Source organism: Podarcis filfolensis (assembly GCF_964270895.1).
Source record: "Podarcis filfolensis genome assembly, chromosome: 9".
In the NCBI taxonomy this organism is placed as follows: domain Eukaryota; kingdom Metazoa; phylum Chordata; class Lepidosauria; order Squamata; family Lacertidae; genus Podarcis; species Podarcis filfolensis.
The window spans coordinates 41,830,581-41,853,319 of record NC_139610.1 but is presented as its reverse complement, the minus strand read 5'-3'; the positions used below and the strand labels follow the sequence as shown (position 1 = coordinate 41,853,319).

Below are 22,739 nucleotides of genomic sequence, written 5' to 3'. Positions count from 1 at the left end.
TATTTTACTTTAAAAAAATGGGAAAAAAATTGGCAGGCACCCAAACAGATCCCGGCACGTGCCTTCAACATCATGTGTGAAAACGTCCCAATGTGCGTGTCCAAAGCTCATCCCGCCTTCCGCCCCGCTCCCAACGCGCGAAAAGAACGAACCCGGGCCCTCCCCGCTACTCAAATGACGCAAACACAGTCCCCGCCCTTCCCTCGTTGATTCCGGCATCGCGCTCACACGCGCGCGCGGCCCCCAGATCCCTCCTCCTCCGCCCTCACGCCAAAATAATCGCGGAGGCAGCGTCCAGTGCCGCCTCCTCTCTCTTCTCTTAGCCAATCAGAATCCGTGTGCTGCGAGCGCCGGCGTCTCGGCTCCCCTTCCTCTCCTCCGCCTGCCCGCCCTCGAAGAGGCTGTCTCGCGAGACCCGAGAGCCGGCTCTGTTCCTGGTTGGTAGGATCGCGCTGAGAAAGCCGGGGCGGCAGCGGCGAGAGGGGGCCGTGGGAGAAGAAGAAGAACTAGAAGAATAAAAGAAGAAGGACCGGCCCGAGTCGCGCGGAGCGAAACTAGCGGCGAGACCCGTCCTCACATATACATATATCAATATATAAGCGGCGGAGTTTTCGAGCCAGGCCTCCTCTTCTCCCTCCGCCGCCGCCCGTGTGTGGACGGGGGTATCCATGATGTCTGCGGCGGGGCAGGAGAACGAGAACGCCGGCTCCCTGCCTGCCGGCGCTTCGGTTCCCGTCGCGGAGAACGCGGGGGCGGGCGCCGCGGAGGGGCCGCCCGGAGGAGACGCCGAAGGAGCGGTGAGGAAACAAAAAGGGAAACGGCGCCCGGATGAGGGGGGGAGGGGGGCAGCGGCGAGGTGTGAAGCTCCTCGTCGCCGGCTCTTGCCCGGTCGGTGGGGAGGCGCTCGCCCGCTCCGGCGGCGGGTTGCAGGGCATGAGTCCAGTGCCGCCCCCTCAACGCGGTTCTCCTTCGACCGAAGCGTCGGTTGTAGCCACCGCGTCTCTCTCGTCAGCGGTGCTTCAGAGCGGCCGGGTTGGGCCCCAGCCGAGCCGCGTGGGGCTGAGACAATAGCGAGGAGAGAGAGAGGAGGCGGAGGAGGAGCGGCTCCTCTTAGAAGCGCCTCGGGAAGCCCCGCCAACGTGCGTTGGGTCTTCGCGTCAGGAGCCCCATGCGCGCGTTCCGCCCTCGCTTCCCCCCTCTGAGGAAGGCGGGCGCGTTGGTTGGCACCTCCAGCGACGAGACTCCTTCCTTTCTCCCTCCCGGAGGCGGGATCCTCTGCTGCTGCTTTGCCTTGGCAAAGCGGCCCGACAAAGCAAGCAACTGAGCGTTAACTGGGGGGGGGGGAAGGAAGGGGGCGCACAGATCCCTCCGAGGGAAGCAGCCTCCCTCTCCGCACACACCGCGATCCCCTCAAACGGTCCAGTCCTTAAAGGTGTTTTTTTGTCGGAAGCGAGTCTCAAACAAGTGAAATCAGAATGGGCTACACACGAAAGTTATCCTACTCGCAAACTGGGTCGATTAGTGAATTCGTTGCTGTCAATGCGTGCACGCAGTTTGAAGGGTTGTTTTGGTTCTGCGGTGGGGATATGACACAAAAGGCCTGCTTGATTTTTTTAGGTTGTTATAGGTCTTTCGTGCTTTGTGTGTCCGGTACAAAGCCAGAGTGGTTGGCCTTCCATTAGGATACTTTGATATAACAAGTGGCCCATCCTGCCCTGGTCATATGTTCTAAAGTGGAATGGATAAAGATAGATATTTTGTGCCCACGAAAAGAATAAAAAGTCATTTGTGAAAAGTCAATTGTATGCATTTACCCCACCACCAGTGGTGATGTTGCATACATTTTCTTTTGTTTGGTACCATGTTGTATTATCATTTGTGCACCTGTTTTTAGTTTATATACATTTTCCTAATATGGGGAAATGGGCTGTTAAAAACCTGATCCTACTGTTTTCAAAAGGACTTATTTCCTGGTACTTGCAGCCTCATAGTTTTGTCTTTGGTGTTTTTCTGTTCTGTTGTGTAACCTTGCCTTATATAACTATATTGGTGGTTAATATACGGCAACAGCTAATACACTAAAAGTTCTACTCATACAGACAAACACAAAAGCTGCAAGTTGTTGAACCACCTGATTTAAACAAGGGGGGGATAATAACAATAGGTAGTGGGTGCCCTGTATGGTTTCACACACCATTGTGTTGTGAAGCTGATCATTTTACCTTTGTTAACGTGTTGAGGGGCCAAGTGGGGATGTTAGTGTTAATGCTTAGGGTCCTTCACCTGCTTCGGCTCAGGAATTTGTCTTAAGTTCCATAGCCATGGGAATAGGACAGAACCCTAAGGAACATCACTAGCTAATGGCCAAGGTTCAAACAGGAATCCCTCAGCACCACCTTCTAGGTTTGCCCCTCCAGAAAGGAACAGAGCCATTGTAAAATAGTGCCCCCAAGTCCCATCTCAGAAAGGTGACTCAGAAGGATACCATGATTGATGGTGTAAAAGCCACTGAAAGGTCCAGCAGAACCAACAGGGACATACTCCTCCTGTACAGTTTCTTGCATGTCATCTATGAAACCAGTTTGAAATGCTCCAAGATAATCTGTTGAATCCCAGAACCACTAGAGTTCAGATACCACAACACACTCCAGTATCTTGCCCTAAAAGGGAATATTGAAAACAGGCAGCTAATTATCCAGTATGGTGGGATTCAGGGAGGGCTTTTTCCATAGAGGTTTTATAACTGCCTCCTTTGGGTATGCTGAAACCCTTCCTTGTTGTAAGGAGGCACTGACCCTTCTCTGTACCCACTCAGCCATTCCTCCACTGGCCTTTTTAATGAGCCAGGAAGGCCAAGGATCTAGCTCTCACATTGCCAATAATCCTGTCCACATCATTGGGCTGTACAAATTGAAAAGTATTCATGCTCACCCTGGTTAAATACATATGTCATAGGAAGATAGTATGCTGCATAATGGAGATGCTGCTATAGGCCTCCTTGATGAGAGAGTGGTCCCTACAGTCCCTGTGGTCTATCAATTGTACCCTGTCTGCTCCTAAAGGTAGTCCTCAGTAGATCCAACTGATTTTAATAATCTCAGAATAGTGTCAATTCTTCCTTTAGATGGTGGAATGTATAGTTACTCTCAAATGCCAGGGTTTCTTTGCATGATACTGAACTAGATCTGGTTTTATAGGAGAAATGGATGGGAAAAGTCATCCCTGTTGACTCTTACAGATCTCATCAGTGTCTTTCTTCTTCTTCAAATATATAACCATGATAACTTTTCCAGGTTGGAGCCAGGGGAGGTCTTAAAGTGATTGGAGCAAGAGGTAGTGCTGGGTTCTACCCCATGGTTGCTGGCTTGTGGGTTGTGCAAATGTTCCATTTTATTTCCTGTGCTACAAAACATGAAATTGTTGGGTGATATGGCTTGGAGACCTTGGGTACAGTGATATCAGTATGCTGTTAGTACTGAACTCTAGCTGTCATTGTTTAAACCTGGGAATGCAATTGAAGATTGGATGAACAAACTGAAACTTAATCCTGACAGGATCTGGATTTGGAACAGTTTGTTTGTTTGTTTGTTTATAATGCCATCCTTCATTTGAAGATGACAGACGGGACAGTTTACAAGATAAGGACTTTAAAAACACATACACTGGACAACTGGAAGTCAGTAAATTAGCTTTTAAATAAAATGAACTCTTATTAATTATTTTGTTTGACTAAAATTTCCTTGTGACCTGATAAATTTTCCTCTTAAAGTGATATGTATTGTTTTCTTTTCTGCCTTCCTTCTCCCCCCCACCCCCAGGTTATAATTTGCTTTCACTAAATAGACCATAGGGAAAGAAAATGTTTATATAGGTTCCGATAGCTATATAATAAATTTCACATTGCACTGGAAATACATTGTGTTATAAAGCTCCCTGACTGCCTTTCTTTCCCATCATACTTGTTACCATGTTACTATAGTACCTGTATAGAGTGGAGAATTAAATGCTGAAACGTACTATCTACAATATTCTTCATCTATCAATTTAAAAGTTACAAAATGTCTACCGAAACTTTCTGCAATGAATAAATAATACATTATAAAACTACTGTAATGGGGAAAAAATATTTAGATTAACAATTTTCAGTAGAAGACCCAGTATGATCAGCAATTTGATGGTGATATAATTCTAAATTGGGAGAAAGGAATAAACATTGGACAGTCAACATTATTAAAAGGTACATGAGATCAAGACAACAAATGTTAATATACCATATTTTCTGTGTATAAGACTAGGTCTCCCCCCAAATAATGTCAAAAATCAGTGGGCGTCTTATACACGGATAGTGTAGAGGGTGGACTGGCGATTGGTTGTTGTCACCAAAATGTTGTCTTATACATGGGGGTGTCTTATAGATGGAAAAATATGGTAGTTTGTCGTCTCTGTTACTAGATTGGGTAAGCTGTTAAAAAAAAAGATCAGAAGTGGTATCATAACTGTATAACCATGCCAAAAATACAAAATGGTGGATATATGCAACTTGTCATGAGAAACACCACTTTGGGTTACCTGCTTCTTAAATACTTGATACATTTGTGAAGTTTTGAGGTGCAGAAAGAAAACAAAGTATCTCTTTTTAATTTTTATGTTCCAGGATGTGGTTGATGACGAATCTCCAGGAATACAAAAAGAGAATCAAGAACCAGATCCTACATATGAAGAGAAAATGGTTTGTAGTTTTATACTAATAAGTATTGTTTAGATGGTTTAGAAGATTGATAAAGATGTTAATCTCTTCTTGTCTGAGATTTCACATCACAATGCAAATATGATTGCAGAAAATATTGTTTATTCTACTCACTTGCCTTGTGTGCTACAGACCTCTTCTGTTTCTCATTTGTACCTCTTGCTTCTCCATGGCCTCCCCCACCTTGCACCATTCATAGACTCGATGTGGTAGAGACAGTTGTGGTAATAATGAGATGCTTCCACAAGTCGAGTGCAATAACATCCTGGTCCCCCTTCTTATGAACTAGGAATTAGTTCATAAGGGGAAAAGGACAGTTGTGAAACGTGACTTGGCACTTAGGTAGGTGATAGTTTTTGAAGGGCAGTGATGTCTCCACCTGGGTTTCTCAGTACCTATTACTTTAAGAATAAAAGGCTCTGAAAGAATGGAGAGAGCCAGGTGGGACCACTGCTGATGCTTAGAGACTAAATAGCTGCTTATATGTCAGGCTTGGACATCCTTTCCTGCTGCTCTCTGCTTTCTCCTGTCCTCCCACCCTGTCTTGTCAGAAGGGTTGAAAGACAACTTGCATGACAGGGACTTCCGATATTTGCTGTCTTCTGTGCGTATCTGCCTGAGAAACAGAGAAGTAACAGCCAGACACTTGAGTATCCTGCCATGTTTCTAAACTTGCAAACATTGTAGGACATCCAGACAGCTTTCATGTTATCCTTCTCTATTATTCTGCCAGCAGAGAGTCAGAAAAGAAGAATGTAGTCTTCTAGTCTTAAAGAACCAGTTGCTATGTTCTCTATTTGCATACCTGTTTCATCTCATGGTCTAAGCAGTTAATATTTGCTGTGTGGAAATATCTGCTACCTCCTTTCTCCTGACTGGAGGAGGCATTCTTTCTTTGGAACAAGAATTATAAAATGCATACATATAATGTACCTGGCACAGAAATGAAGTAAAATAATTATTTGTGAAATATTTCAGATAATGACTAGCATTCCTACTAGCAGTGTGGTTGCACAACTTTAGCTACAGGAAGGAACACACATAGCATCTCAAGCCTTCAGCAGTTAGATTAAATGTTCATTTACATTTTTTCAGTTAATGGTGCATGTGAGAACTCAGTAGATATTAGTGTTTTTTTAAAAAACAAACCTCTGAACTTTGCTCATCTACTCTTCAACCTTGGAGGGTTAATTAAAGATAAAATTTGCATCTCCCCCCCCCCCCAGTAGAAACATTGACAACATGTTAGCTTTTTAACCCTGGCAATGAACTTGATGTCAAAAGAGTTGTCTTCAGAACTAGGGTTGAATGTTCAGTGTGTGTACATCTTTAGATGTTCTTAGCCTAAACAGGAAGGATGTTTTTAGATGGGGCAATATGTAGTTGATTCTGACATGCTGAAAGCTAATGTAATTCTAGAATCCTGCTTGCATCTTTGCTTATATTTTTCATTCTTATTCCAGCAAACAGACAGAGCAAACAGATTTGAGTATCTGTTGAAGCAAACAGAATTGTTTGCTCATTTCATTCAGCCTGCTGCTCAAAAGACTCCAACTTCACCCTTGAAAATGAAACCAGGACGGCCACGAATAAAGAAGGATGAAAAACAAAATCTCCTATCAGTTGGCGAGTGAGTACTACCCAATCTGTTGATTATCACTGGAATTATTATCCTTTTCACAGACAAGTGTCAATCTAGAGCATAAAAAGTGGTGAGGTAGTTTTAAAAAAAATTAACTCCAATGTATAAGCACAATTCTAAAGAAAGCCACTTGTCTGTAAACTGTGTTCTTCTTTTTAAGTTTATTCCATAGTGTAGACAACTTCCTAAAAACAAGGTCAGTATTTATTAGCATCACATGACTGGGGAAATAATCTTTTAAATACAGGAATTCATAGATTAGGGTATTGCAGGGGTTCACAGATATTGCTTGGCTTGTAGCCAGCTCAAAATTTATGGCTACCAGATACTGCCTGTGAGAGGAGCAGGCTGCTGTTCCCGACCTTGTGCTTGCGATTCCACAAGTTCTGGGACAGTCTCCTGCTGCTCTTTTCAGTTTGGGATTGGAGAAGGGAATGAGAGCTCACTTCTACAACCTGTCATTTACTACCATTTTCCTCTCTAGTTGGGACATGGAAGTGGAAAGAGTGGCAAGGGTCTTCCTTGTACTTGTGCTATGCTTCTCGGGCAATATGCTTCTTTGAGTGTTTTGGTATACATGGTAGTTGCTGCATACTTAGACTGATGCATTGTTTTTAGCTACCGCCATCGCAGAACTGAACAGGAAGAGGATGAGGAGCTGTTAACAGAAAGCTCAAAGACCACTAATGTCTGCACCCGCTTTGAAGACTCTCCATCATGTATGTAGTGGCTTTTGCTCTTTGTGGTACAATATCAATTACCATATTTTTCAATCTATAAGATGCCCCCATGTATAAGACGCTCCTTATTTTGGGGGACTCAGATTGAAGAAAATGAGGAGAGATGGCCCAGAGTATAAAACACCCCCTAATTTTTGACATTATTTTTTAGGTATTTTAAAATTTCGGTATTTTAAAACTAAAATAGAGAATGCTTTTTGCCAAATTTTACAGAAACATTTACATTTATCAAATATTGACCAACCAAAAGTAAATGCAGGTAATAAAAATGTAGTGATCTGTTTGGGCAGTGTGTACATAATTTGTTTGGATCCTTTATAATATTTGGTTTATTCCCCTCGTGTTTTTCATGTTCGTTGCCAAGAGAAATTTGCTGTCATTACAGTGCACCAGCTAAACTGTGTGTTTGTTTTTTTAAAACGTAGACAATCGGGATAGCTTTCTCCCTCATCTGTGTTGATTGGCTTACCTGTGGAAGTATTGTGCTGTGGCTAACAAGATGTTAGGACATTTGACCAAAACTTGAAGTTTGGCAAATCTGCAGGTAGAACTGAGAGAAACATTTCTGGGTACCCTAGTTGCTGTTGCAGCTGAGGCGTCTCTGGTCCTGGTGTCCCCAAGGATTTGCATCCTCACTGTTAGGATATATACTAAAATATTCTTATATCCTCTTGTGTTTTCTTCTTCGTCATTGGAAGTATTATTAATGGTGACTTTAACTATTTTATACTGTATACTGTTTTCGTTGCAGATGTAAAATGGGGAAAACTGCGTGATTATCAAGTCCGAGGGTTGAATTGGCTCATTTCTTTGTATGAAAATGGCATCAATGGTATCTTAGCAGATGAAATGGTATGTGCAACAACTGATTTTGTCTGAGATTATCAAATTTAAATTAGATGTAATTATACTAAACTGAAATAGTTACTACATTCTTTTTGTCAGAGTCTTTGTACTACATTGTGGCTAAATCTGTCATTGGTTTAAACTAGATGCCTAACAGCAAATGCAAATAACAACAGTTCACTTTACAGTACATAATGATGTTCATATGCTGATTTGCCTCAGTAAAATCCAACTAGAGAATATCTTTTTTGTTCTCTGGAACAATGTAGGCTCTCAAGTTGCTGCTTTTCTGGTTAAGAGTGTTTCACATTTAGAAAGGCCAATATTCTGAGATTGTAGGAAGATGTTTCCATCTGTTGGATAATTAGCATTCAAGAAGCCTGAGAAACTGGCATCAACATGTCCTCACTGCTTATTGTTCCTACTTCTGGCAAGCAGCTGAAAGTGCTTCCGGACTAAGTTGCTTCCAAATTCAGTTTAAGTGATATAGCTTCTAAGGCATGTGACAGGTTATATTGAGAAATGAAGCATGTAGTTGGAGAAGATGATTAAGAAAAATGCGCACCTGATAATTTGAATAATGGACAAATCCTGTCTAGCACAGCTGAAAGAGAAATTAAACATGCCTGTGCACTGATTGAAAGTTTCACAAACATAAAGGTAAAGGGACCCTTGACAATTAGGTCCAGTCGTGGCCAACTCTAGGGTTGCGGCGCTCATCTCGCTTTATTGGCCGAGGGAGCCGGCGTACAGCTTCCGGTTCATGTGGCCAGCATGACTAAACCGCTTCTGGCGAATCAGAGCAGCGCATGGAAACGCCATTTACTTTCCCACCGGAGCGGTACCTATTTATCTACTTGCACTTTGACATGCTTTCGAACTGCTAGGTTGGCAGGAGAGGGATTGAGCAATGGGGACTCACCCCGTCACGGGGATTCGAACCGCCGACCTTCTGATTGGCAAGTCCTAGGCTTTGTGGTTTAACCCACAGTGCCACCCACGTCCATTTGCAAACAGACAGCTTAAAAAATGTGGTTTTTAGGGAATTAGCTGTGTTTGGATGTCTTCTTTATACATGTTCTGTCTTGAGTAGAGGACATTTCTGTTGTTCGTTGTGTCTTTTTGGCTAGTAAGAATATTTAAGGGAGAAGACATATAACTCATAGAATTGGAAGGGATCCTGAGGGTAATCTAGTCTAACCCCCTACCTATGTATATATTAGTTATTTTATCTTGGTGACTGGAAACTTCTCAAGTTAACTTGATACATGTTCTGTTAATAGGGTCTGGGAAAGACACTGCAAACAATTTCTCTCCTTGGGTATATGAAACACTACAGAAATATTCCTGGTCCTCATATGGTATTAGTTCCCAAATCAACTTTACATAATTGGATGAGTGAATTTAAGAGATGGGTGCCAACTCTTCGGGCAGTATGTCTGATAGGTGACAAAGACCAGCGAGTGAGTATGAACCACCTCAGTGTTTCCCTAAAATTTTCTGGTGTACTTAGCACATAATGCTAAACCAAGATTTAGTACCATGTGGATTACCTTGAGTGAAATATGCTTTTGTGCTCCTCCCTTTTCTCATTTTATGTTCCCAAGAGAAGGACTTCTGCTAAGTTTAGTTTCACTTTCAAAGCATCTTTCTTTAGCAGAATATACAAACCAGGGGTCTTAGTTTAAAACAAGCAACAGCTAAGCTAGGCAACAAACTATGTATTTCCAGAGACTGTGACTCAGGTTCTTGGATTCTAATGCACCAGCTTTTATGTTCTGATGTGGTAGGATGGGGGGAAAGGACAGGTGTGCTGAATCAGGAAAGTTACCACCCAGAACCCCATATTCTCTGCACCCCACAGGCTTTAATTCTATATCGTCCTGAATTTGCAGAACATTTTAAGATGATCTTGAGTAGGGTGGTCCAACTCACAGCCCACAGGCTACATTTCGCCCATGGGGACTTTGGCAACATTCAAGAAAAAACATCTTAAAGCCTTAAAAAAAAAGTTTTTGTGTCATGCATTGTTAATGAAAGTGCATACATTATTAATTGTGTCTATTATAATAAATATACAGTATTACAAACACTTTTAATTTATGATTTGGAAATTTAATTCTGTGTGTGGCCTGCAGGTTCTGTGTTGAAGTACTTTTGCAGCCCACTTGGTATGGAAAGTTGGACTGCCCTGGTCTAGAGAAATACTTTTAAGAGCCAGCATCAAACCTGAGGTGACCAAGGTACTTTGTGAAATATGTGAAATAACAGTTGCATTTTTACAGTTTTTCAAATAATTTTCCTCCCTCTTATTAATAGGCCGCATTTGTGCGAGATGTCTTGTTGCCTGGTGAATGGGATGTCTGTGTAACATCATATGAAATGCTCATTAAAGAGAAATCGGTGTTCAAAAAATTTAACTGGAGATACCTTGTTATTGATGAAGCTCACAGGATAAAAAATGAAAAATCAAAGGTATTTTGAAACACCCAGTGGATGTAAATATTTAAATCATGCAAAAAATATTTCTGCTAGTTTAATATATATATATGTATTTTTCTTTCAGTTGTCAGAAATTGTGAGAGAGTTCAAGACTACAAATAGACTACTGTTAACTGGAACACCATTACAGAACAACTTGCATGAACTTTGGGCACTTCTTAACTTTTTACTGCCAGACGTCTTTAATTCAGCTGATGTAAGGGTTTGCAACTTTTAAAATTCACTATAATCTTGCCTATCAAATACTGTTGATTACTTATATTTGGTGTGAACATTCGTGAGAGGTCTCTTATAATGCTTGGTGGTTTGCATATATAGCAACCTTCCCCAACCCACTGACTGTGACTTATGGGAGTTTGTAGTTCAAAATGTCTGGAGGGCAGCAGGTTGGGGGAAGGTGGTGTAGGTGAAATTTTGTTAGCCACTAAACTTCTCAAATGTATTTATAATGGTCAGAGTAATGGCAATAGGCATCCTTAGTATTCCACGAAGCAAACTTTATCATCTTGCCTGGATGTAAACCCCATCAAACTCCTTGGGACTATTCAGAAATATAAGATTACTTTTCCAGGAAGATTATAGTTGATAAAACAAAAGAAAGAATTAGTGAAAGCATATTTAGCTAGATTTTTTTTAAAAAAAAACATTCTATGCTATGTAAATAAATTGAAAAAGTGGGAAGACTTTCTATTTGAGAGAATAACTTTTATGTATTTATGCTAATGAACAAACCAATGCAGGTCTCTAGAATCTTCAAATACACATAAGGCAGAAATAATCCCTTATTGATGCTGATTGGGCTGCCTTGTATTTGAACATGGAAATTGACTTATCTGGCTAGTGGCAGGTGTAATTTTGACTTTTTACAAAACTATGGTTTGCAAATAGGAGCCTTGTGAACATTACTTTCCAGTGTAACTTTTCCTCCTCCCAATGCAGTCTTGCAAAGCATTGCTGGGCAGGAAGTTGGATTGTATTATCCATAACTTGTGTCAGTGCATGTGTTATGTGAAGTCATGGTTAATGCAAGAAAGGTAGGAAATGTGAGTTAATGAGTGCCTAGCACCTAATTTTCAAATATTTATTTGAAGGGAATCTGCAGCATATTCTGTCTCTTAATTCATCAGGAACAGAGCCAGAACATTCTTACAACTTCGCAAGGAAAGCTTGAACTATTAAGAGTTATGAATGCTTCCTGAAAACTTGGATTTAGCCTTTGCAGAACTACATAACAACAATAAATACCAATTTTTGTTCTTAGACAAATAATGGGTTATCTTATTCTGAAATGTGACTGATTATAACTTTTTAATACTTCAATACAGGATTTTGATTCATGGTTTGATACAAACAACTGTCTTGGGGATCAAAAACTAGTGGAACGGCTCCATATGGTGAGATTTTAATTATACTATCAGTTAGTTTAATTCATTGAACTTCAAAGGAATGTTTCTACTCTTCTATGTAACACACAGTGGCGTAGCGTGGGGGGTGCAGGGGGGGGCCGGCCGCACCGGGCGCAACATCTGGGGTTAGGGCAAATCCACGGGTTAGGGGGCGCAAATCCACGGGTTAGGGGGCGCAAATTACTTGCCTTGCCCCGGGTGCTGACAACCCACGCTACGCCACTGGTAACACAATCAACTTTCTACATGCATTGTACTTGGGAGGTGAATAATTTTCTGCTTGCAAGCTTCAGTTGATATGTTACAAAAAATGATGTACAGTAGATATTGGGGCTAATAAGAGATTGGGTTCAATTGCCACTTAATATAGTTGGGAAGCCTCTGATACAAAGTATGGCACTGTATTTGGAACCAGAAATCAGACATACACTTGTATGCAGATGGAATTTTTTGTTTGCATCTTTTTGTATCTTACATATGTATGGAATGCCTACAGCACATACAGCCTGTCATATTGAAAGGGGGTGGAAAGCAATATAGTTCTGAAGTATCAGTAATATGAATAATTCTTTCGTGTGTAGTGTTGCAATTTGAAGTCATGTGCTGCTTTTTGTGTTTTTGGTAGGTACTACGACCATTTCTCTTACGTCGTATTAAAGCTGAAGTAGAGAAAAGTTTGCCTCCAAAAAAAGAAGTTAAAATATATGTAGGCCTCAGCAAAATGCAGAGAGAATGGTAAGTAATTGAAATTAATATGAAATTAATGAACAAAATATTTAATCTTGCTGGTTGTGTATGAAAACTCTTTGTGTGACATGATTCTCAGTTGCCTTACTCTTTCAATACAGGTATACAAGAATCTTAATGAAGGACATTGATATATTGAATTCTGCTGGAAAACTGGACAAAATGAGATTACTGAACATTCTTATGCAGTTGCGAAAATGTTGTAATCATCCATACCTGTTTGATGGAGCAGAGCCTGGCCCACCTTACACAACAGATATGCATTTGGTTACTAACAGTGGCAAAATGGTTGTCTTGGACAAACTGTTGCCAAAATTGAAAGAACAAGGTAACATGTTTATCTTACTGGTATATGCAGGTGGGAAAATGCCTCTTTTCTTATTTGATAAGGCAGTATTTCCCCAGTTTGGGCTTTTTGTAGTGCCTTGTAGGAATATATTAGTGATCTTCAGTCTTTACTACTAAATGGAACAAGATTGCTGTATTGAGATCCTAGACAGTACTATACACAACTTGTAGGGTCTGCCTGTTAGTGAAATCTTGGAATCTTAAGCTTTATTATAGCAGTGAGACTATTCCTGAAGAAGCCCTTTTTGTACCCTGAACATTATTCAAACAATTGATTAGTTGCAAATATTCCTTTAGGTGCAAGGTGCTGGAGTTAACCCTTTCTGGCAGCCCTTCTTCCTGGAGAAGTTGTGTACAATATTTCAAAATCATAGCACCTGTTCAAATATTTGCCTGTTGTGGACCAGGGATGTGTCTTCCTCCCTCAATCCTGATGGATGGTCCACCTGGTCAGTCATATGATGTCACCTCTGCAAACACTGATGAACAGCTGATCTAAATTGGTTTCATAGTTGCTTTATGCATAAAAATAGTATGTGATTGTGTAATTAATGTTTTTAGTTATCTGTTTGATGTATACTTCTGGATTGCCATAAATTTTGCAGTTGTTTCTTAAAATTCTTGAGTGATCGCTAATTGGTTTGAGAGTGCGGTTTACTTTGAACTATCTTCTAAAATCTTGAACAGATTCGCGCGTCCTAATCTTCAGTCAGATGACCAGAGTCCTAGATATCTTAGAAGATTATTGCATGTGGCGAAACTATGAATATTGTAGGCTTGATGGGCAGACGCCTCATGATGAGAGACAAGTAGGTGCTCAGAAGAATTAAGCTTAATATTTTTTTCTCTTTGAAAATTTATGAACCAATATTGATGTACTGACTGACTCATTTTTTATATAGGCCTCCATTAATGCGTACAATGAACCTGGAAGCTCAAAGTTTGTGTTCATGCTGAGCACACGAGCTGGTGGTTTGGGAATCAATCTGGCTACAGCTGATGTTGTAATCATTTATGATTCAGACTGGAATCCTCAAGTAGATCTACAAGCTATGGTAAGGTTCATAAGAGTACCTTAGAAATCATGAACTTGAATCTCACTTCTGCTTTGTTTTTGAACACATTTTCATGCTATACACTTGTTGACTCTGCAACAGCCTATTTTAAAATTATACTATCTACTGTTGATCAAGGTTCAGTGTTCTTGTATTAATTTACAAAGCCTTGAACAACTTAGGTCCAGGGTAACTCAGGGATTCCCTGAATGTTTACATCCCAGGTCAGACACTGAGATCATCTGCAGGAGCATTGTTCCCCAAGTTGTCAATAGCTGACTGATGTCTAACATTTTATATTTTTTAATTGTATGGGTTATGTTCAATTTTTGTAAATTGCTTCATTTTTTTATGAATTGCAGTATACAAGTACTTTTATAAATAAAAGAAAGTTTTTCTCACTGCTATCATTTTTGATCAAGTTGTTCAAGATGTTGGCTTCTACATTCATATGAATAAATTTTAATTTATGCAGAGTTGCATGGATATAGTTCAATATAATGCTAGTGCTTTATTGTGGATAACTTAAATACTGAGTTCTTTTCTTTGTAGGATCGAGCACATAGAATTGGTCAAACAAAGACTGTTAGAGTATTCAGGTTTATTACAGACAACACTGTAGAAGAAAGAATAGTGGAAAGAGCAGAAATGAAACTCCGCTTGGATTCCATAGTTATTCAACAAGGTAAATAGAACTTGGCTTTTCTTTCAACAAGTGTGCACAGTGATATTGGTTGATATTGGGTGTTTTTAGTAAGTTAAGAAGCTGTTTTATGATGCACATTTTGTAGTAGTGTGTGGACATAACATAAGAAAAGCCGTACTGGATCAGACCAAAGGGCCATTTAGCTCAGCATTATTTTCCAAAGTTGCCAATCAAATGCCTATTGGAGCCTCATGGCATTGGTGCAATGTCTCTCCTGCTCTGTTTCCTGGCAACTGGTATTCAGGATACACTACATTACATACTGAAGCTAAAATATAACCTTCATTACTAGTAGAAATTGATAGCCGTTTCTTCCATGAATTTATCTAATCCCCTTTTGAAGCTGCGCAGATTTTAGCAAGAAATACTACGGTTTTAAACTATGCACTGTGTGAAGAATTACTTTTGACTTTTTTAAATCCAGAAAAAAGGAAAAATGTTTAAGTAATCTTAGGGAGATGTATAACTTCCATGGGCTAAATCAGTACTATTAGATAACTTTTATTTACATAGAATATATTGTTTTAGTGACCAATATTATTTCAGTTGCACAAAAACCAGGAAGTCTACAAAAATACCTTTACTGAAAGTGGTTTCAGAAAGTCTGGTCTGTAATTATTATGAAGCTATTGTCAGACATTACATGTTGCCAGGCAGAAAGAAAGAGATCCAAGTGTTTAAATATTACTTGTTTTCTATAGGTTATAGTGAAGTTCACCTGTTGTCTCAAGTATTGTGTATTGTTTCAGAAAATCTCTTTTTTCTATGAAAAAATAATGTAAACTGCACTGTATAGGCAAAAGTAGAGTGTTTAAAGATTGAGTACACTCATACTAATTTAATCAAAAGTGTTTGCTTAGCATTGTTGGGAATACAATAGAAATGACATTTCAAATAATAGCACTGCTTCTATGGCTGACCAGATTTCAAAACAGAAAATTAAAAACATTCTTATGACAGCAAATTTCAAAGTACTTGACTTTTAGTGTTACATTCTGTTTCTTTTTCATATTCAGGAAGACTAGTGGATCAAAATCTGAACAAACTGGGGAAAGATGAAATGTTGCAGATGATTAGGCATGGAGCTACCCATGTCTTTGCTTCCAAGGAGAGTGAAATTACAGATGAAGATATTGATGGTATTTTGGAAAGAGGGGCAAAGAAAGTAAGTTAACATGTTATGAAATACCAGAATAAAATGTGAGCTTCGTTTTTTCCAGGTCAAAATTTGAATACCACTAATGATGCTTTGTCTTGACTGCATGCAATTCTCATTTGGTTATGAAGCATTAAGTTTTATAGAAAAAAATGGTTCTTGTATTTTTAGACTGCAGAAATGAATGAGAAACTCTCCAACATGGGTGAAAGCTCACTCAGAAATTTTACAGTGGATACAGAGTCAAGTGTCTATAACTTTGAAGGAGAAGATTATAGAGAGAAGCAAAAGGTAATGAGGGGCTTTTAGTGACTAGAATTTCACGCAGTGTTGTTGGGATCTGTAGACTGGTTAATTCATTATCCAAAAATATTGCTTATTGCAGATGGCATTCACAGAGTGGATTGAACCACCTAAGCGTGAGAGAAAAGCAAACTATGCTGTTGATGCTTATTTCAGGGAAGCTCTTCGTGTCAGTGAACCAAAAGCACCAAAAGTAAGTAAACAAGAACATAAGTAGAAAAAAAGTTAGCTTAGGGGAGGGTGGGGTGGAATCAGTTTGTTAAAGCCTTTATTTTCCAAAATACCCATTTTGTGTAAAATTAAGCATACTACACAAGTCTACTTCTCTTGACAGACTGCCACAGTAGGTCCTATTATTTGAGAAACATTTATTCTGCTGATGTTTCCTTTGGCATGATTTGGAAGTAGTTTGTATCTTGTGTAGTTCCTGTTCTGGGGAGGTTGTAGTTGCTAATATTTGCCTACTTTATTAGTGGGCCTGATAGAGTAATAGCCTTGATTTCTTTTCTTTGATTTGTGTGTCTTTTTTTTTTAAGGCACCGCGCCCTCCAAAACAGCCTAATGTTCAGGATTTCCAGTTCTTTCCACCACGTTTGTTTGAACTGTTGGAAAAAGAGATTCTTTATTACAGAAAAACCATTGGGTACAAGGTAAATTATGATCAATGCTTTGTTTTTCATCTTAATTTAAATAAATTTATATTTTGTTTTGATGCTATATAATTTGCCACTGGTTTATCTTATTTTAATCTTAGCAAAGTCAAATAATTTTTCATATAGAAAGCTTAGTTTAAGTATTTGGTGATGTCTGGTAAATTTTAGGTACCTCGTAATCCTGACTTACCCAATGCATCCCAGGCACAAAAGGAAGAGCAAATTAAAATTGATGAAGCTGAGCCCCTTAATGAAGAAGAGTTGGAAGAAAAAGAAAAGTTACTAACCCAGGTATGGTCATCCTTCTATGACATTTTCTGGCTAAGTCTACATTTCATTTCATTTGTCAATACTACAAAGAGAAAACTGATTTGTTTTCTTCTTTAAAACTTGTTTTTGAGAAGCACTCAAAGTACTGTTTTTTCTTTTGTAAACCACTCTGAGGTTTTTTTTTACAATCAAGTGGTGCATATATTTTAATAAAAATAAAACCCACTGTCCCCCCATAAAGGGTTATCTTGGTGCCTTCTGTTTTTGATGCTAGACAGGTTTAGTTTTTGTTTTTTCCTTCAGATTTAATCTCTAATTAAACTGTTTTCATGTATTCTCCTGATGCTGTTCTTAGTTCTTACCTTGTAGTAAGCTACCCTGGAATTGTTTTACATTAAAAGGTGGTAGGATACAAATTTACATGATAAATGAAGCTTAATCTGGGTCACTTAGAGAGAACACTGTTTTCAAAGTTTTAACTTTCCTAAGTTAGCCAGAAAGTTCTGAAAGCAGCTGATGACCCAATTAAGCTATGTCTTTGAAAGAAACAAGGGATGCGGGTGGCGCTGTGGTTAAAACCTTAGCACCTAGGACTTGCCGATCACATGGTCGGCGGTTCGAATCCCCGCGGTGGGGTGCGCTCCCGTCGTTCGGTCCCAGCGCCTGCCAACCTAGCAGTTCGAAAGCACCTCCGGGGCAAGTAGATAAATAGGGACTGCTTACCAGTGGGAAGGTAAACGGCGTTCCGTGTGCTGCGCTGGCTCGCCAGATGCAGCTTGTCACGCTGGCCACGTGACCCGTAAGTGTCTGCGGACAGCGCTGGCTCCCGGCCTATAGAGTGAGATGAGCGCACAACCCTAGAGTCTGGCAAGACTGGCCCGTACGGGCAGGGGTACCTTTACCTTTTACCTTACCTTGAAAGAAACATGAAAATCCTAAATACCTATCTTGCTATTTCTTAAGGGGTTCACAAATTGGAATAAGAGAGACTTCAATCAATTCATCAAAGCTAATGAAAAATGGGGTCGTGATGACATTGAAAATATAGCCCGGGAAGTAGAAGGAAAAACTCCAGAGGAAGTCATTGAATATTCTGGTAACTTATGTTTTCTTGTGAGAAGTTCTGTGAATGATTTTATGTCTGAATAGACATGCATGCCTATACATGTCTATTTAAAAAGAAGCTCCATTGAGTTCATAGGAGCTTACTCCTAGGCAAGTGAGTACTTGACCATAGCCTAAGTATACTTTTGAGTTTTTTGGGAAGTTTTTTCCATGAAATCTTAAAAACAACTAAGTCAGCCATAAAATCTGTTTTGAGATTTATTCACTGTAAAATGGATTAAAATGCCAGTTTTCTATTCAACAGGATATTTTAAAGTGAATATTTGCCTAAATAAAGGGCGTGGGAAATAATTGGCTGGTTGGCTCTCCCCATTTGGCCTGCAAAGCTGCTACTGGCAAGCTAGTGTCCTGCCCTACCTACACCTGACGTCATTTATAGTGTTTGTGGTGGGGCTTTCTCAAAAAGGCCAGTTGGCAGTGCCTGCAAAGCCCCGTTCAAAGTCCCGTATTTTTCGCTCTATAGGGCGCACCTAGTTTTCAGGGGGGGGGGGGGAATAAAGGAAAAAAGTTTATTTCCCCCCCCCCCACAGCCCCAAAGAGCTCCCGGAGCTTGTGGGGCTGGGGACCGGGGGAAGCCCGAGCTTCCCCCGACCCCAGCCCCCAGAACAGGTCCAGGAGAGTTAGCGAGATTGCGCGTAACCTCGCTGCCTCTCCCAGAGCTTGCAGGGCTGGGGACGGGGGCCTCCCCCGACCCCAGCCCCCAGAACAGGCTATCCTATCCACAAGCCTTCGGAGAGCGGTGGGAAGTCCCGCTGGGCTCAGAAGACTTGCGGATAGCTGCCTGAAGCCTGGAGAGCGAGAGGGGTCGGTGCGCACCGACCCCTCTTCCTCTCCAGACTTCAGCAAAAGCCTGCATTCGCTCCATAGGACGCACACACATTTCCCCTTCATTTTTGGAGGGGAAAAAGTGCGTCCTATAGAGCGAAAAATACGGTACTTCACAAGTGCCTGATAACCCACTGGTTGCCAGGTGCTTAAGATGCACTGTGCCAAGGTGCTTTGCAAGCTCTGTGTCTCTCAAGCACCAGGATTGCAAAGCTTGCTCTTTTCTGTGTGCAGCACTTCCCAAACACCTGGCAGTCAGCTGAGGAAGACATTTGATCTGGCCTGCCAGGCCAAAAGGGTTAACCACCCCAGACATTGTGATATATCGCACATTGCACTATTTAGCTGTTGAAAACAAGGTATCACCCAGCTCTATTCTCTAGCCGCCTCTTCTGCATCCAGTTACTCTCACAAAGGCTGCTGGCTGTTTTTCTCTGCTCTCTTCCACCTTTTCTCTGCATGCATCATTTTCTTACCCCCCCCCCCCCGTGTGTGCCATTTTTGCATCATTTTTTTAAAAAAGGTTTTTTTTGGTATTGCACATAAAGCTTATGTTATATAAGCATAAAATGAAAGTTCCTTGCGCCACAGTTTCTTTCAAGGAGCTTGTGGTGGTGAGCATGGTCCCCCCCCATCCTCCCAGTTTCATCCTTACAACAACCCTGTGAGGTAGGCTACGCTGAGAGATGTGGACTGGCTCAAGGTCACCTATTGAGCTTCATCGCTGGGTGAGGATTTGAACTCGTTTCCCAACACTAATTGTTACATCATACTAGCTCTGACTTGTTTACATATCAGAAGCTATAAATTCATATTTATTTAACCTAATTAAGATTATGAAACTGATGAACTTTTCATAAGATGTAACTAGCAAATATTTCCCTCCCCCCAGCTGTTTTCTGGGAACGATGTAATGAACTCCAGGATATAGAAAAGATAATGGCACAGATTGAAAGAGGGGAAGCTCGAATTCAAAGGCGAATCAGTATTAAAAAGGCACTTGACACAAAGGTAATCATATATTCTTTCTTTTTAATTACACTGACATTTCAGGGTAATGATATATTATACTACTTAATTTCATTTAAATGTCGTCTTTCCTATTCTCTTCAAGTTACTTTTCCCGTATTTCAGAAGTTAAGCTTGACATGTCTTAAGTCATGAAACTGTGAAGTGCTCTTGGTGTTTCAGATTTAATTCCTTATTACTGTCTGAATAGCTTACTCCTCTTCGAATTTGAAAACAGTCTATTATCCACAATTGGAAAGAAAATATAGCCCATTAAAAAGTGGGTTGAGTTATACAGGCTGATTTTCTACAAATGATGCTTTCAGTGTTGCTAGAAAAGTAGACAAACAAACAAATTTCTTTCCAGTAGCACCTTAAAGACCAACTAAGTTAGTTCTTGGTATGAGCTTTCGTGTGCATGCACACTTCTTCAGATACTGAAGAATCTGAAGTATCTGAAGAAGTGTGCATGCACACGAAAGCTCATACCAAGAACTAACTTAGTTGGTCTTTAAGGTGCTACTGGAAAGAAATTTGTTTGTTTGTTTGTTTTGAGTATGGCAGACCAACACGGCTACCTTTCTGTAACTAGAAAAGTAGAGTTATATATAACGTAAATCATGTTTCAAAGTGATATGGAGCTGTGGGTATGTCTCTATCCTGCAGTACACTGATGCTTGTCTAGTTCTGTGCATGAAATTGTTTTTGCTTAGATTGGCAGGTACAAAGCACCTTTTCACCAGCTGAGGATATCGTATGGCACTAACAAAGGAAAAAATTATACAGAAGAGGAAGATCGCTTTTTAATCTGCATGCTTCACAAGCTAGGATTTGACAAAGAAAATGTTTATGACGAGTTGAGGCAATGTATTCGCAACTCTCCCCAATTCAGATTTGATTGGTTCCTCAAGTCTAGAACTGCAATGGTACGTATTAGTTTGAATGTATCAATGTCTTCTCAAGGGAACCTCTTCAGAAACTGTTTCAGAGAACTAGAGCTGTTGTCTTCCACACTGGAACCTGCTGTGGGGTTAGCAGCCATAGGCCAAAATGAACAAACTGTTTCAACTAGGGCCTTGTCTCCTGTGTACTTACAGCGTTTGCCCCTATTTTTGGCAAGTTTACCGTGAGGGTCTTTTGTAGGCTCGCTCTAAAAATATGCACACTGATGAAGTAAGCTTACGTGGCTATAAGTCAAGGTGTCACATGTCTACTTAAAATATGTATACACTAACCTCACTAATGCTGTATTCAGCAATGTGGTTATTTATTAAAGTCCAGTGGTGTTGTTGGTTGAGGGACTTACAGGGGCCTCTTCCTATCTGTTTTCTTCCCATCCCCCAAACTGGGAAGCTTCTTAGTCACCTCTGTATATGATAGGCACCACTTGCAGAAATCAAACCTATGACTGATTTTTCAAAAATGATATATACACCCTCCTTGTTAAGAGTTCACTTATTACCCACAGCACTGTGCTAGTGGGCTCTACTTTGATCATATTCATTCTTCCCTCTACTTATGTAATGTTGGCTTTTTCAAGCTGCTCTTTTCTTCAGCACAGATTGATTCAGAGACTACTGGGAATAGGATGTAGTTGTGTGAACTTTTTGTGTGTTGTGGCTACTGTATAATTGGGTCTGTTTCCTTTTTCATGACTCAGGAGCTGCAGAGACGATGCAACACCTTAATCACTTTGATTGAAAGAGAAAACATGGAATTAGAAGAAAAAGAGAAGGCAGAGAAGAAAAAACGGGGCCCAAAGCCATCTTTGGTGAGTGTAAAAGATGAATTTGTTACAAGTGATTTATGTTTAGAGAACCTGTTGAATTTGGCACATAATTTGAAAACAATCGCTTTCTGTATCTGAATCCTTGACCAAATCATCCCCTGAAGGAACATGTGTACTCTGGCCTCTGTAGCTGCTTCTAAATGCTCTCTGGGGGTTTGTGCCACTGGAATTTTGGCTTTCTTTTTAACAGACTCTATGCCATTTCAAAAGATGCTTTCAAACTCCTCTGATCAAAAGTACTCTTCTGTTTATTCAGTGTAGTTCTGTGGTCCTTTGGATGATGGCCAATTAACTTATGACTAATGGCTAAAATCTAATCTTTCTCTCACTCCCTATCCAGGTGCAGAAACGTAAGCTGGACGGTACTCCTGATGGTAGAGGGAGGAAAAAGAAGTTAAAGCTGTGAATTCTAAGTTCTTATCACTAACTTTAAAGTAGTTCTTTAATTTTACGGGTCTTCATAAGATGTACTGTACAATTCTCAACTATTATGTCATTAAAGGACATTGGGTTCATGTGTTTACTTACTGAACTAGAAGAATAGTAATGTAGTTTCACTTTTTTAAATAAAACAGCTGTGCTGAACTTTTTTTTACCATTAACACTTGAAATAAAAAATAGGCTTCATTTACTGGTCACTAACTTTTTTATATGTTGTCCCTTTCTTTCTGCATGAATAGTGTTGAAACTAATGGCTCAAGATTTGTTGGGTTCAGAAGTAGCAACACAAAGTGGCTTTTACAGTTGTCTGTTTTAACAGTGACAGATAAACCTAGAGGTGCTGACACTACTTGTTAATGTGGAGTAAATTATTCAAATCGAGCTATACTGGATGTAAGAAATAGGCAAAGAAAAATCTCAAAGGTAAGTC

At 40.2% G+C, this 22,739-nt stretch overlaps 1 protein-coding gene across 7 annotated transcripts; it reads left to right on the top strand.

Moving 5' to 3' along the window:
* Positions 1-213: 213 nt before the first annotated feature.
* Positions 214-22,495, top strand: SMARCA5 (SNF2 related chromatin remodeling ATPase 5). 7 transcript variants are annotated; one of them, XM_083571100.1, is made up of 24 exons: positions 214-797; positions 4,655-4,729; positions 6,211-6,377; positions 7,008-7,108; positions 7,881-7,981; positions 9,259-9,438; positions 10,295-10,450; positions 10,542-10,673; positions 11,803-11,871; positions 12,509-12,618; positions 12,732-12,958; positions 13,666-13,787; positions 13,881-14,033; positions 14,586-14,718; positions 15,756-15,904; positions 16,067-16,186; positions 16,281-16,391; positions 16,735-16,848; positions 17,020-17,142; positions 18,085-18,217; positions 19,964-20,082; positions 20,793-21,005; positions 21,740-21,850; positions 22,209-22,495. In XM_083571100.1, exons 1-24 carry the CDS (start codon positions 669-671, stop codon positions 22,272-22,274), a joined length of 3,114 nt encoding a protein of 1,037 aa, XP_083427226.1. In that variant the 5' UTR covers positions 214-668; the 3' UTR covers positions 22,275-22,495. The 7 variants fall into 7 exon arrangements, 5 of the variants coding, with proteins under 5 accessions (XP_083427226.1, XP_083427225.1, XP_083427227.1 ...); XR_014538419.1 differs by having other exon boundaries at positions 325-797; positions 17,056-17,142; positions 19,964-20,418; positions 20,672-21,005; XR_014538420.1 differs by having other exon boundaries at positions 332-797; positions 19,964-20,418; positions 20,672-21,005.
* Positions 22,496-22,739: the final 244 nt, after the last annotated feature.